Source organism: Thamnophis elegans, chromosome 13 (genome assembly GCF_009769535.1).
Source record: "Thamnophis elegans isolate rThaEle1 chromosome 13, rThaEle1.pri, whole genome shotgun sequence".
NCBI classification, from domain to species: Eukaryota; Metazoa; Chordata; class Lepidosauria; order Squamata; family Colubridae; genus Thamnophis; species Thamnophis elegans.
In genome coordinates this window covers 3,646,162-3,660,959 of record NC_045553.1, presented here as the reverse complement: position 1 = coordinate 3,660,959, position 14,798 = coordinate 3,646,162, and the positions used below count along the sequence as shown (strand labels likewise).

The window sequence follows — 14,798 nt, the reverse complement described above, 5'->3', positions numbered from 1 at the left end:
GTGCTGGGGGCTCCCAAAGTTGGCAAGACCGCCATCGTCCGCCAATTCTTGTACCAGGACTTCGCAGAGAAGTACAACCCCACAGAGGACCGCTATATCTACCGGCCATCAGTCATGCTCAACGGGAACTCCTACGACCTGAAAATCATGGACGTCCCCTACGTGGCGGCTTTCCCTGCCAACAGTTCTCAGGTGAGATGCTCTTCCTCCCCTCTCTTCCCACCTGGTAGTTTCCATCACCCCAACGGTTGTGGAGAAGCAGAGGGGTAGTTTGACAGGGGTGGGTTGGGGGTGTCAAGCAAGGTTGGAGTTGGGTGACTCTTTCCGTTTTCTTTCTCTGTTTTGTCCACGCATGTGCGCATGTGCGCATCAAAGCTGCACCTGTTTCATGCTGCTTCAGGAAGTGGACTAGGACTATGGCGACTCAAGATTTGAGTTCCCTATTAGCCCTGCAAATTTCTTGGCTACCTTTGGGGAAAGTAATATTGTCTCTCAGCTCAAACTATATTGCAGGATTCTTGTGCACATTTAAGAGGAAATCCCTGGAAGCAGATTTGAGTTCCTGGAGAAAAAAGAATGGGATATAGTCCTTCTGGACTTAATAGACTTATTAACATCTCTTTCTTTTACTTCCTTCCTTCCTTCCTTCCTTCCTTCCTTCCTTCCTTCCTTCCTTCCTTCCTTCCTCCCTCCCTCCCTCCATCCATCCATCCATCCTTTCTCTTGAATGTCTGTAGGAACTGGGCATGTCTAGTTTAGTGAAAAGAAGGATTAGGGGAGACATGATAGCAGCCTTCGAATATCTCAGGGGCTGCCCCAAAGAAGAGGGAGTCAAGCTATTCTCCAAGGCACCTGAGGACAGGACAAGAAGCAATGGGTGGAAACTAATCAAGGAGGGAAGCAACCTAGAATTAAGGATAAACTTTCTAGACCTGAGAATAGATGCTTTAAAAAAGAGATTGGACAGCCACCTGTCAGGAATGGTAATAGGATCTCCTACTTGAGCAGGGGGTTGGACTAGATGACCTCCAAGGTCCCTTCCAACTCTATTCTGATCCTTCCTTCCTTCCTTCCTTCCTTCCTTCCTTCCTTCCTTCTTTTCTCTTGAATGGTTATAGGAACTGGGTATGTCTAGTTTAATGAAAAGAAGGACTAGGGGAGACATGATAGCAGTCTTCCAATATCTCAGGGGCTGCCACAAAGAAGAGGGAGTCAAACTATTCTCCAAAGAACAAGAAGCAATGGGTGGAAATTAATCAAGGAGAGAGGCAACCTGGAATTAAGGATAAACTTTCTAGAAGTAAGAATAGATGCTTTAAAAAAGAGATTGGACAGCCACCTGTCAGGAATGGTAATAGGGTCTCCTGCTTGAGCAGGGGGTTGGACTAGATGACCTCCAAGGTCCCTTCCAACTCTATTCTGATCCTTTCTTCCTTCCTTCCTTCCTTCCTTCCTTCCTTCCTTCCTTCCTTCCTTCCTTCTTTTTTCTTGAATGGTTATAGGAACTGGGTATGTCTAGTTTAGTGAAAAGGAGGACTAGTGGAGAGATGATAGCAGTCTTCCAATATCTCAGGGGCTGCTACAAAGAAGAGGGAGTCAAGCTATTCTCCAAAGCACCAGGACAAGAAGCAATGGGTGGAAACTAATCAAGGAGACAAGCAACTTAGAACTAAGGAGAAATCTCCTGACCGTGAGAACAATTAATCAGTGGAACAATTTGCTTCCAGAAGTTGTGAATGCCCCAACACTGGAAGTTTTAAAGAAGAGATTGAACAACCCTTTGTCTGAAGTGGTGCAGGGTTTCCTGCCTGGGTAGGGGGCTGGACTAGAAGACCTCCCAAGATCCCTTCCATTCTTGAAACCCACAAAAGATCTTTGCGAGCAAGGTTGAAGTGACTCATGGGGCAGCAAAATTTGATTCTCAGAGCTCCGCCTGTCACCTTGATTCTCGCCTTCTGCAGCAGGAGGGAGAAAAATAGTAGCACCATCTGTCTGTTAAATGCGGCTGTCACCTTCTTCACACCTGCTGGGTCTCACTTTAAAAAAAAAAAGAATAATAATGTGCATTTTTAACCTGGCTCCATTTTAGGAACTTTTCTCTAGCATTCACGCTGTTTCCTTGAAGCAGCTGGTCTTCCCACTTGAGTTTTGAGAATTCCTTAAATAGTAAAGCTGAAGGGGAGGCCTTGTGGCGCCTGCTGATTGTATGTTGGCTAAAACCTGGTCAGGCCAAATTATCCATTTAAGGGAGGGGGGGGGTCAAGCAATGGTCTGTGCAGCTCTGAAGAGCGGAAAATGAGGCAAACCAGCCCTGCCTCGAAGCTGCGGAAGGAAAGCAGAGCAGAAAAATGTGGGAATGACAAAGACGAAGAGAAAAAAAAAAAGAACCAGAAAGTCCACTTTCTGACCCGAACAGATGAAATGTTTTTTTTTAAATGCAGTCATACAAAGTTACGGCAATATAAAGCTATGGTTTTCTCGCTTGCAATGGATGGCTGTGAAAGTTGGACCCTAAGGAAGGCTGAGCACCAAAGAATGGAGGCCTTTGGACTCTGGCGCTGGAGAAGACTCCTGCATTGAGTCCCTTGGACGGCAAGGCCATCCAACCGGTCAGTCCTAGAGGAGATCAACCCTGCGAGGTGGCGCAGTGGTTAAATGCAGCACTGCAGGCTACTTCAGCTGACTGCAGTTCTGCAGTTCAGCTGTTCAAATCTCACCGGCTCAGGGTTGACTCAGCCTTCCATCCTTCCGAGGTGGGTGAAATGAGGACCCGGATTGTTGTTGGGGGCAATATGCTGACTCTGTAAACCGCTTAGAGAGGGCTGAAAGCCCTATGAAGCGGTATATAAGTCTAACTGCTATTGCTATTGCTAACTCTGGTGCTGGAGAAGACTCCTGCATTGAGTCCCTTGGACTGCAGGGCCATCCAACCGGTCAGTCCTAGAGGAGATCAACCCTGGCTGCTCTTTAGAAGGCCAGATCCTGAAGAGGAAACTCAAAGACTTTGTTCCACCTAATGAGAAGGAAGAAGGACTCCCTGGAGAAGAGCCTCATGCTGGGAATGATGGAGGGCAAAAGAAGGGGACGGCAGAGAAGGAGATGGCTGGATGGAGTCATCGAAATAGTCGGCCTGAGCTTAAATGGACTCCAGGGGATGGTAGAGGACAGGAAGGCCTGGAGGAACATTATCCATGGGGTCGCGATGGGTCGGACACGCGACTAACAACAACAATACAAAGTTATTAGTATCATAGAGTCATAAGGCTGGAAGGGACCTTGGAGGTCTTCTATTCTGACTCCCATGCTTGAGGAGACCTTATAGGGGTTGGCAACTTTACGACCTGTGGACTTCAACTCCCAGAATTCCTGAGCTAGCATAAAAAGTTAAAGGAAGGGGCGGGGTCTTGATCACAAAGTTATGTGCCATAGTAGTGCAGTGGTTAGACTGCAGTACTGCAGGCTGCTTCTGCCGACTGCCGGCTGACTGCCATTTGGCAGTTCGAATCTCACCAGGCTCAAGGTTGACTCAGCCTTCCGTCCTTCCGAGGTGGGTAAAAGGAGGACCCAGATTGTTGGGGGCAAGAGGCTGACTCTGTAAACTGCTTAGAGAGGGCTGTAAGAGCACTGTGAAGCGGTATATAAGTCTAATTTCCATTGCTATCAAGAGCTGTGGTGGCGCAGTGGTTAGAATGAAGAATTGCCGGCGAATTCTGCCCACTGCCAGCAGTTCGATCTTGACCAGCTCAAGGTTGACTCAGCCTTCTGTCCTTCCAAGGTGGGTAAAACCAGGGCCCAGATTGTTGGGGGACAAGAGGCTGACTCTGTAAAACCGCTTAGAGAGGGCTGGAAAGCACCGTGAAGTGGCATATAAGTCTTAAGTACTATTGCTATGGCTAGCCATCTTGATATTTCTGTATTGGTTTCTCCCCTCAGTACACACACAGACACACAAACACACACACACACAAGCATGCCAGTTGCCTTCAAGCCTTTGTATCACAGTGGAAAAGTGACCCCCCCCCCGGCTCCTGAACGAAGCAGGTCCATTAAGCCTTGTTTGGGGAGGGGGGGTCTCTACCCCTGCAATATTGCAACATTTGCAGCTGATAATACCCTCCCCCTCCCCATAGCTTTATGGGCCATTGGGTTCGGCAAAGAAATAACCATATAACCCCAGTTATCGAAAGAGATCTTAGTTCTTGATTGGGGCTTATTCTTCTATTCTATTTTGTCCTGTTCTGTTCTATTCTATTCTATTTCCTTCCTTCCTTCTTCTATTCTATTCTATTCTATTCTATTCTTTCATATTTCTATTCTAATATTCTATTTCGTTCCATTCCATTCTATTCTGTTCTATTTTCTGTTCTATTCTTTCATATTTTTATTCCGTTCTATTCTATTTTCTATTCTATTCTTTCATATTTCTATTCTATTATTCTATTTTGTACTATTCTATTTTGTTCTATTCTTTCATATTTCTATTCTATTCTATTCTATTTTTTATTCTATTCTTTCATGTTTCTATTCTAATATTCTATTTCGTTCCATTCCATTCCATTCTATTCTGTTCTATTTTCTGTTCTATTCTTTCATATTTTTATTCCGTTCTATTCTATTTTCTATTCTATTCTTTCATATTTCTATTCTATTATTCTATTTTGTACTATTCTATTTTGTTCTATTCTATTTCCTTCTTTCCTTACTCTTCTATTCTATTGTTTCATATTTCTATTCTGTTCTCTTTTATTCCATTCCATTCTATTCTATTTTCTATTCTTTCATATTTTTACTCTACTCTACTCTACTCTATTCACACAGAACACAGAACTTAAATATTTTTAAAAGTCTGTCCTTCCTGTCAGGGTCCTGGCAAGGACTTAAGTCAACCTGTGGCTCATTTTTCCTTGGCTGCCATGACATCTCTTACTGTCCCACATCTTCTTTTGATCCACCAGGAATGGTCAGATCTGAAGTGTTGGGGTCTACGAAACACAGATGCCTACGTCCTGGTATTTGACATTTGTAATCCAGAGAGCTTTGAATACGTGAAAATGCTCTGTCAACAGATCCAGGACCACAGGTAAGGCCGGGGGATGAAGGGGAGACCTTCCTAAGATAGGGTGATTCATTGTTAGTCCTCTACTTATGACCGTTATGGAACCTGCCCATCCCGGTTGTTAAGTCACGATGAACGTCAGACGTCACGTGAAATGACCTCAATTTTACGGTCTTTTTTGGGCAGGGGTTGATAAGCGAAAGCGGGGATCCTAAAGCAGCTGTCACGGTCGCTAAGCGAACATCAGTCATTAAGCTAACCAAGACTAGGCTGTGGCTGCAGCTTTGCCAAAAACTGGGAGCACCCAATTGTTGGGGGCCAAACTACGTGTGTTCGCACAACTGTGGGACTCTTCAAACAGCTGCAATTGTGGTTGCATTGCTGAGGTTCAGTTGTGTGTATGTGTCCTTCCAACTGTTGGAATTTGAAATAAGTCGCCCCAAAATATCCTCTTGGAAGGGTTGCTAAGCAACCAGTTGTAAGTTGAGGACTAGCTGCACAGGGACTTTTAAGGGGCAGGGTAAAGCACAGATGGGTAGCCCTTAAAACCTAATAGATCGGTGGGAGGCACCGTGCTACGGTGGTTCTCCTCCTACCTCTCGGACAGGTCGCAGTCGGTGTTAGTGGGGGGGCAGAGATCGTCCCCTAGGCCCCTAAATTATGGGGTGCCTCAGGGTTCGGTCTTATCCCCCCTGCTATTCAACATCTACATGAAACCGCTGGGAGAGATCATCCGCAGGCACGGGATTAGATACCATCAATATGCGGACGATACTCAATTGTATCTGTCCGCCCCGTGCCAACTCAATGAAGCGGCAGATGTGATGAGCCGGGGTCTTGAGGCCGTTATGGACTGGATGAGGGTTAACAAGCTTGTGCTCAACCCAGAAAAGACCGAGTGGCTGTTGTGTTTTCCTCCCAAAGATTTGACTAATATTCCAACACTCAGGCTGGGGGGTCAAATTTTGCACCCCTCAGAGAGGGTTCGCAACTTGGGAGTCCTCCTGGATCCACAGCTGTCATTTGACCACCACCTAACGGCTGTGACCAGGGGGGCATTCGCCCAGGTTCGCCTGGTGCGCCAGTTGCGACCCTACCTGAATCGGGAGGCTCTCACAACAGTCACTCGGGCCCTTGTGATCTCTAGGCTGGAATACTGCAATGTGCTCTACATGGGGCTGCCCTTGAAGAGCATCCGGCGGCTTCAGCTAGTTCAGAACGCAGCTGCGCGAGTGATTGCGGGTGCACCTCGATTCACCCGCATAACACCCATCCTCCGCGAGCTGCGCTGGCTGCCTGTCGATCTCCGGATGCGCTTCAAGGTGCTATTAATCACCCATAAAGCCCTACATGGCAGTGGATCTGGATACTTGAGAGACCGCCTTCTGCCAATTACCTCCCTGCGACCAATAAGATCCCATAGACTAGGCCTCCTCCGTATTCCATCGGCCAGCCAGTGTCGGCTGGCAACCACAAGGAGGAGGGCCTTCTCAGCAGTAGCCCCGGCCCTTTGGAACGAGCTCCCCGTGGAGATTCGTACCCTCTCCACCGTCCAAGCCTTCCGCACAGCCCTGAAGAACTGGCTCGCCCGTCAGGCCTGGGGATAAGGATAGTTACCCCTCCCGAATGATGAATGTATGTTGCCTACCATTTTATTACATGTCTTCTATCTTGATGTTTGTGTTCCCCCCTTCCCAGTTTTATGTGAGCCGCCCTGAGTCCCCTCAGGGAAAAGGGCGGCCTACAAATTCTAATAAAACTCAAACTCAAACTCAATCTACCCAGGCCTGGTAATTTTGGTTTGTATGGAGATGCCAACAGGTATCAATTCATGTTTGGCTGTCTCAACCCAGAACCAGATTGGTCCAGTGGGGAAGATAATAAGATCCCGAATCTGGTTTCTATTATTTTGTTTCCCTTCTACAACACCTTCCAGTCATTATAAGGGCCGAGGTGGCGCAGTGGTTAAATGCAGCACTGCAGGCTACTTCAGCTGACTGCAGTTCTGCAGCTCGGCTGTTCAAATCTCACCGGCTCAGGGTTGACTCAGCCTTCCATCCTTCCGAGGTGGGTAAAATGAGGACCCGGATTGTTGTTGGGGGCAATATGCTGACTCTGTAAACCGCTTAGAGAGGGCTGAAAGCCCTATGAAGCAGTATATAAGTCTAACTGCTATTGCTATTGCTATTATATCAACATTGTTATGTCATCATACCTGTACATGTATATAATATTTCGCTTCTATATTTACACACTTTATACACAGTTCTATATATATTTATATATATTGTTTTTTGGCTTAATTAATTTTATTCTTCTTTTGCAGCCAGTTATACCAATTGTTCCAAATTTCATAATATTCCGACTCTTCTTTATCTTTTAATTTCAGTGTTCATTTGTCCATCTCTGCACAATCCAAAGGTTTTTTTTATCACTAATTCATCCGAGGGGGTATTATTTTGTATCCAGCATTGGGCAAATGCTATTCTAGCTGTAGTTAGCCGATGTGTTAATATGTACTTAATTTTCTTTGTATATTTCCCTTTGATTATTCCCAGTGGAAAGATTTCGGGTTTGTATTTTATCTGTTCTCCTGTAATTTCTTGCACCCGTTTCCAAATTTTTGTCCAATATTTTTGTGTTTCCGGGCAGAATCTGGTTTCTAACCCCCGCTCCATCCTTAGTCACAGATTCGCACTCATGACTTCGGGCCGATTTCTCTCTCATTCCCCTAGCCTAAACTATGTCATACAATGGGTGTTGTAGGGAGAAAAATGAGAGAAACTTTCCCATACATTGCCTTGACTTCCCGAATGAGAAGCAAGATATAACAGTTATTAGGGTGCGAGTTTTCTTCTTTTAAATTTTTTTTTATAAATACCATATTTTTCAGAGTATAAGATGCACCTTCCCCCCCCCCCCAAAAGAGGGTGAAAATCGGGATGTGTCTTATACACCGAATACAGCATTTTTGGCCTCCTGAAATCCTGCCCTGCACATCTGTTTTTTTGTGAAAATGGAAAGCAGAGGGTTTGGGAAGCCTCCTGGGGGCAGAGAAGGGCAAAAAAATGGGCCTGTTTTTCACAAAAACGGCACTGTTTTTGCCCTCCCCAGCTCCCAGGAGCACTCTGCAGGCCTTCCAAACTCTTTTAACAAAAAACATAGCAATAGCAATAGCAGTTAGACTTATATACCACTTCATAGGGCTTTCAGCCCTCTCTAAGCAGTTTACAGAGTCAGCATATTGCCCCCAACAACAATCCGGATCCTCATTTTACCCACCTCGGAAGGATGGAAGGCTGAGTCAACCTTGAGCCGGTGAGATTTGAACAGCCGAACTGCAGAACTGCAGTCAGCTGAAGTAGCCTGCAGTGCTGCACTCTAACCACTGCGCCACCTCGGCTCCTTTAACATGGCGTGTAGAGGGTTTGGGGATCTTGGAGAGTGCTCCTGGGAGCCGGGGAGGGCAAAACCTTTTTTTTTTAATTTACCTCTTCAAAATCTTGGTGTGTCTTATACTCCGGTGCGTCTTATAGTCTGAAAAATCCGGTATGTTTTCAATTGATTGTTAGTTCCCCAGGGACACCCGATGTGCAGATGGGCAGCTGCAAGGTTTAAACCAGGGGTCTCCTAACTTGGTCATTTGAAGACTTGTGGACTTCAACTCCCAGAATGGCTGGCTGGGGAATTCTGGGTTGGAGACACACACCCCCCCCCCCGTTATGGCTCGCCAGCGGAGCTGGTGGCAAGCTCAGACAGTGGGGAGGAACATGGGCCAGTCCTGGAGACAGGGGAAGAGATGAGGCCAGGGCTGTCCGATAGTTATCAGCTGCCTTCGGAGTCGGAGATCAGTGGGGCAGAAGAACAGCTGGAGCCTGTTCCCAGTGTGCGCATGTGCAGAGCTGCCAGGAGAAGGGGCTAAGGAACAAGGGACATCTCGGGAGTAAGGCCACAGGTGGAAGGTGAATGGCCCCTCCCAGAGGAAATAAAAGAGGAGCGAAAGGGGAGTGGAGTTTGCAGGAGACCATTAGTTCAATTCATTAGGGTGAAGATCTCTTCCTGACTTCATGCTAAGTAATTGCTGATACAGCTTGTTGTTTCAAAGATATCGGCCTGGCCGCTCTCCAAGCCTGATAAAGGTCTGTAGTTGTGAACTATCTTAGCAATAGCAATAGCAGTTAGACTTATATACCGCTTCATAGGGCTTTCAGCCCTCTCTAAGCGGTTTACAGAGTCAGCATTATTGCCCCCACAGTCTGGGTCCTTATTTCACCCACCTCGGAAGGATGGAAGGCTGAGTCAACCTTGAGCCGGTGAGATTTGAACCGCTGAACTGCAGATAGCAGTCAGCTGAAGTGGCTGCAGTACTGCACCCTAACCACTGCGCCACCTCGGCTCTTGAAAGACGGTTGGCCGAGACTTGGCTGGAGAGGAATTCCCTTTAACCTAAATAAAAGAGATTTTATCGGGATGAGGAGTCGTCTTCATGATCTTGGGAAGCCTAGGTCAGAACACCCCATTGATTTAAAAAAAACATCCACACAAACCAAGAAGCATACATCATGCTGGTGCGCACAACTTTTATCTTTTCTTGAAGTTGTTCAAGCACCTAATTGTGCGCTCTGGGATGGGAAAGACTGACCCACAACATTTACAGCTTTCCTCGATCCGATGAGGTTGGGGATGCAAAAATGGACTTGCCGGAAGTGGCTACATTCACACCAAAGCGTGGCCGGATTGTTTGGAGACCCCCCCAAACCTGAACCTCTTTTGCGTATCCTCTCTTCCAGGACCAGCAACATCAGCAAAGCCCCCGTCATTGTCGTGGGGAACAAGCGGGACCTGCAACGGCAACGCTTCACGCCCCGCCGGACGCTCTCCCTGCTCGTGAAGAAGACCTGGAAGTGCGGCTACATGGAGTGCTCAGCCAGATACAACTGGCACATTGTCCTCCTTTTCAAAGAGCTGCTGTGCAGCACCGTGGCCCACGGGTGCAGGGGAAATCACTCCGCCGTGCGCCTCCAGGGGGCGCTGCACAGAAACAGGTGCAGCCTCATGTGAGCCGGGAGTGGAGTATGGAACGGGCTGGAGGGCGGGCAAGGTCTTGAACCTGCATCTAAAACAGGGGTGTCAAACTCAATTTTCATTGAGGGCTGTGGTTGATCTCGGGGCAGGGGGAGGGCATGGCCAACTGGGTGAATGTTGAAAACTGAGTGGGCATGGCCAGCTTGAGATCACTCCCCAAACTTCTGGCATGTTTCCTCTTCGCACTTGGTAGACCAGGGGTTGGCAACCTATGGCTCCGGAGCCGCATGTGGCTCTTTCATCCCTCTGCTGCGGCTCTCTGTCGCCGGTCGGCTCCACAATTGATAGGGCTTTCGGTTAGGACAGGAAGAGGAAAAAGGATGCCATGCTAGGAGGAGACTCTATGGTGGGGGAACCAGACTTCCAGTTGGCAGAGGAAAAAGGATGCCATGCTAGTGCTAGGAGGAGACTCTATGTGGGGGAACCAGATTTCCAATCGGCAGAGGAAAAAGGATGCCGCACTAGGAGGAGAGTCTATGGTGGGGGAACCAGACTTCCAGTCGGCAGAGGAAAAAGGACGCCATGCTAGTGCTAGGAGGAGACTCTATGGTGGGGGAACCAGATTTCCAGTCGGCAGAGGAAAAAGGATGCCGCATTAGGAGGAGACTCTATGGTGGGGGAACCAGACTTCCAGTCGGCAGAAGAAAAAGGATGCCATACTAGGAGGAGACTCTATGGTGGGGGAACCAGACTTCCAGTCAGCAGAAGAAAAAGGATGCCGTACTAGGAGGAGACTCTATGGTGGGGGAACCAGACTTCCAGTCGGCAGAGGAAAAAGGATGCCGCACTAGGAGGAGACTCTGTGGTGGGAGAACTGGATTTCCGGTTGGCTCCAGAATTGAACTGGGAGCTTCCGATTAGGATCTTTGTGGCTCTTTAAGTGTTTAAGGTTGCCGACCGCTGGGGTAGACCTGTAGTGATGCGGGCTGGCCCAATACATTTTCCAGGATGGCCCCATGGATCTGACCGGATCCGGTCCACGGGACTTGTGTTTGACACCCCGGGCGCTTTAAGATGGATGGACTTCGGCTGGCTGGGGAATTCTGGGAGTTGATGTCCACCCGTCTGAAAGCAGCCAAATTTGGACACCCCTGGAGCTTGGCAAGTCAAACATTGGAAGAGAATCCTAGCCATTTATGATGGTCGTGCAAATCCTACGAACTGTGGTCGTCCCCAGTGTCCTTTGACAGGGATGGCTTTTATAATGACACCCGTGGAAAGGCCCCCTTTGGGGGTCAAAGGAATAAAGGATGCAACAGATAGGATCACAACCCAAAGTCTTTTCGCCATCTGGGACTCTTGCAGACGCCGGGGCTCGAGAATCGAAACAAGGATTCGATAGCCTGCCACTGTCTGGTTAGGCTTACTTAGAAGGAGAGTTTTCCATTCTGAACAATGCCGATATTCAGGCGTTCCCCAATTTTGCAATACCAGGACACCTTGAAACAATGAATTAATTTTGCACAACTCTCTCTCTCTCTCTCTCTCTCTCTCACACACACACACACCCAAGAATTCATACCCTCGTTGGGTTGGGTGAGAAATAAAAGAAAGCATTGAGTAAAAGGATAACTCAACTAACAGTCATCCTAGCTTCTTGACGGGGGGTTATTTTTACAGTGGGCAGAATTTGTTCTTCACTCAATAAAGCTTTTCTTTTTTGAAATTCTCAGGAGGGAGGGAAGGAGGAAAGAAAGAAAGAAAAAGAAAGAAAGAAGCCTGACTTAACCTTGAGCTGGTCAGGATCGAACTGCAGGCAGTGAGCTAGCCTGCAGTACTGCATTCTAACCAGGAGGGAGGGAGTGAAGGAGGGAGAGAGGAAAGCAGGCAGGCTGAGATAACCTTGAGCTGGTCAGGATCGAACTGCTGGCAGTTTGGAGGGAAGGAGGGAGGGAGGGAGGGAGGGAGAAAGGAAGGAAGGAAGGAAGGAAGGAAGGAAGGAAGGAAGGAAGGAAGAGTTAACCTTGAGCTGGTCAGGATCGAACTGCTGGCAGTTCAGAGGGAAGGAGGGAGAAGGAAGGAAGGAAGGAAGGAAGGGTTAACCTTGAGCTGGTCAGGATCAAACTGCTGGCAGTTAGGAAGGAAGGAAGGAAGGAAGGGTTAACCTTGAGCTGGTCAGGCTCAAACTGCTGGCAGTTCAGAGGGAAGGAGGCAGGCAGGCAGGCAGGCAGGCAGGCAGGCAGGCAGGCAGGCAGGAAGGAAGGAAGAGTTAACCTTGAGTTGGTCAGGATCGAACTGCTGGCAGTTCAGAGGGAAGAAGGAAGGAGGGAAGGAGGAAGGAAGGCAGGAAGGAGGAGGAAGGAAGGAAAAGAGCATGAGGAAAGGAAACAAGAAGGAAGAGAGAGGGAGAGCAAATTGCAATAGCAGTTAGACTTATATACCGCTTCATGGGGCTTTCAGCCCTCTCTAAGCGGTTTACAGAGTCAGCATATCGCCCCCACAGTCTGGGTCCTCATTTCACCCACCTCGGAAGGATGGAAGGCTGAGTCAACCTTTGAGCCGGTGAGATTAGAACCGCCGAACTGCAGATAACAGTCAGCTGAAGTGGCCTGCAGTACTGCACCCTAACCACTGCGCCACCTCGGCTCTTGAATGAGCAAATGAAAGATGTCAATTACCCCACCAAAATCCGTGTACTTTTCCGATCTGGAGCACAGCGTACCTCCGTACTAACACACCCATTTACACACACACACTCACTCACAAAAAAAGGGGGGGGCAGGGAAGCAGAGGATGTGTCAGTCTTTACTGTCTAAGTTCAGGAGTTTGCAGGTCAGTTTAATCAGCTACATTCACAGGGCTGGACAGCAGGCACTCTAAGGGTGGAGAGCCAGGCTCCCTATTCCTTATATAAATATGCATAGATTTATTCAACAGACCTCCAGTGATCGGGGGGGGATGGGGGGCGGGGCGGGGGGGTTGTCGCGCAGGCCGAGAGGAGCCCTGCCCAAGAGAAATCCACGTGCAAAGACTTCGGCGTTCCCTCCCTCCCTGCTCACACTTTCCCACTCGCGTGACGACGTTTCGCCACCAGCAACAATTGCCTTGCAGAATTGGGGTGGGTGGGTGGGGGAGTCCCTTCAGTTCAGTTCACACAAAGGTCTACACAGCATCTCCCTTGTCAGAGACACTTAGGTGCCACTCGGCGTCTGTGGTGCCACTCCGCCACGGCTAGTTTTGCTGGGAGAGGAAAAATTCGACTCCAAATGGGACTCACAGAACTGGAGCCAAACCCCTCTCTCCAACCAGTCCTTCGGCATCCCCCCCTTCTGCCACCCCACCCCCAATCAAGCCCACCCACCCCCATAAGGCACTCTTCCAATTCTGTGCAGCCTTGCGCGGGAACAAGGGGAGCGTGCAGAAGACGGAAGGGGTAACTGCGCCCCTACACGATGCCCTGACCAGAATGCAACGCTCCTTTCCCAAATCCTGACTCATTCGAATGCCGACGCAGCCTCTCCGGCGGAAGGACTGGGGCAAATGCTTTGGGGGGAGGAGGGAAGAAGTAAAAAAATAAAATAAAAAATCAAGAGGGCAACCACAGGTGTGCAAGCAAAGTCCCCCTCCTTTTTGCTTTTGAAAACCCTGTTCCCGAAAACCGTGGCCTGCCACCTCGCTAGCATAGTAGGGACTTACGGCAAATTGGGTTAAGCCTCGCGGGGGGTGGGGTCCGCTTTAAGTGCTGGAAAATTTATGTTTTACTGACAAAGACAAAAAGGGAGACTAGTATAGATCTATTTCAAGCTATTTAGCTCTCAGCAGCTAGCCGTTTCTGGAATTCGAACATGGGCTGCTTGCGTATTAGGTAGGTGTATTAACCTCTAAGCCACAGGTTCTCCTTGCTTTGTCAGCTGTACCAGGGGGAAGATTATGTGCTTTTTCTATCAGGGCAACCTGGTTTTGTTGCGCCAGAGGAGCTGGCAGCAGATTCGGAGAGTGAGGAGGGTTGGGGAGGAACAGGAGCCAGTCCTGGAGTCTGGGGAAGGCTCTGAGGAGGGCTCTGTGTCGGAGGCAAAGAGGGCGCCAGGGCCGTATGCCAGTTATCAGCTGCCTTCAGACATCAGTGAGGCAGAAGAACAGCTGGAACCTGTTCCCAGTGTGCTCATGCGCAGAGTTGCCAGATGAAGGGAACAGCTAAAGAACAGGGGTCGACTTGGGAGTAAGGCTGCAGGGGGATGATGAATGGGCCCTCCCAGAGGGAATAAAAGAGGAGCGACAGGGGAGTGGAGTTTGCAGGAGACATTAGTTCGCTTCATTGGTTCCTGACCCTCCGAGGCTCCTGGCCAAGTTCTGCAGATATCAGCCTGGCAGCTCTCCAAGCCAGATAAGGTCTGTGACTTTAAATCCTCCCTTGAAAGACTTTGCTGGATGTGAAGAAGCAGAATCCACAGTCAATTAAGAAAAGGGGTTTTTGTTGGGACAAGGAGTTTGCTTCAGGCTCTCGGGAAGCCTCGGTCAGAACAGATCTACCCAAATATGGGACAGCCAGCTGATGAGAGCTTGAAATAGATCTATGCTAGTCTCCCTTCATTTCTTTGTCAGTAAAACACAAATTTAACACAAAAAATAGTTTGTCGCGAAAGCGGCTGCCTGCGAAGACTCCCGGATTGGGGCGGAAAGGTGAAAGCAGAAGCCGTATCGCCTGTCCCATATTTGG

The 14,798-nt window shown here is 48.6% G+C and overlaps 1 protein-coding gene across 1 annotated transcript in view; it reads left to right on the top strand.

Moving 5' to 3' along the window:
- RASL10A (RAS like family 10 member A) overlaps positions 1 to 10,283 on the top strand; it is a 10,307-nt gene extending 24 nt beyond the window's left edge. The window contains exons 1-3 of the mRNA XM_032228807.1: positions 1 to 192; positions 4,956 to 5,080; positions 9,847 to 10,283. The exon at positions 1 to 192 is cut by the window's left edge and continues 24 nt beyond it. Coding sequence (XP_032084698.1) covers positions 1 to 192; positions 4,956 to 5,080; positions 9,847 to 10,117 — 588 coding nt within the window. The 3' untranslated portion in view covers positions 10,118 to 10,283. The remainder of the gene's footprint in view (positions 193 to 4,955; positions 5,081 to 9,846) is intronic.
- The last annotated feature ends 4,515 nt before the right edge of the window (positions 10,284 to 14,798 follow it).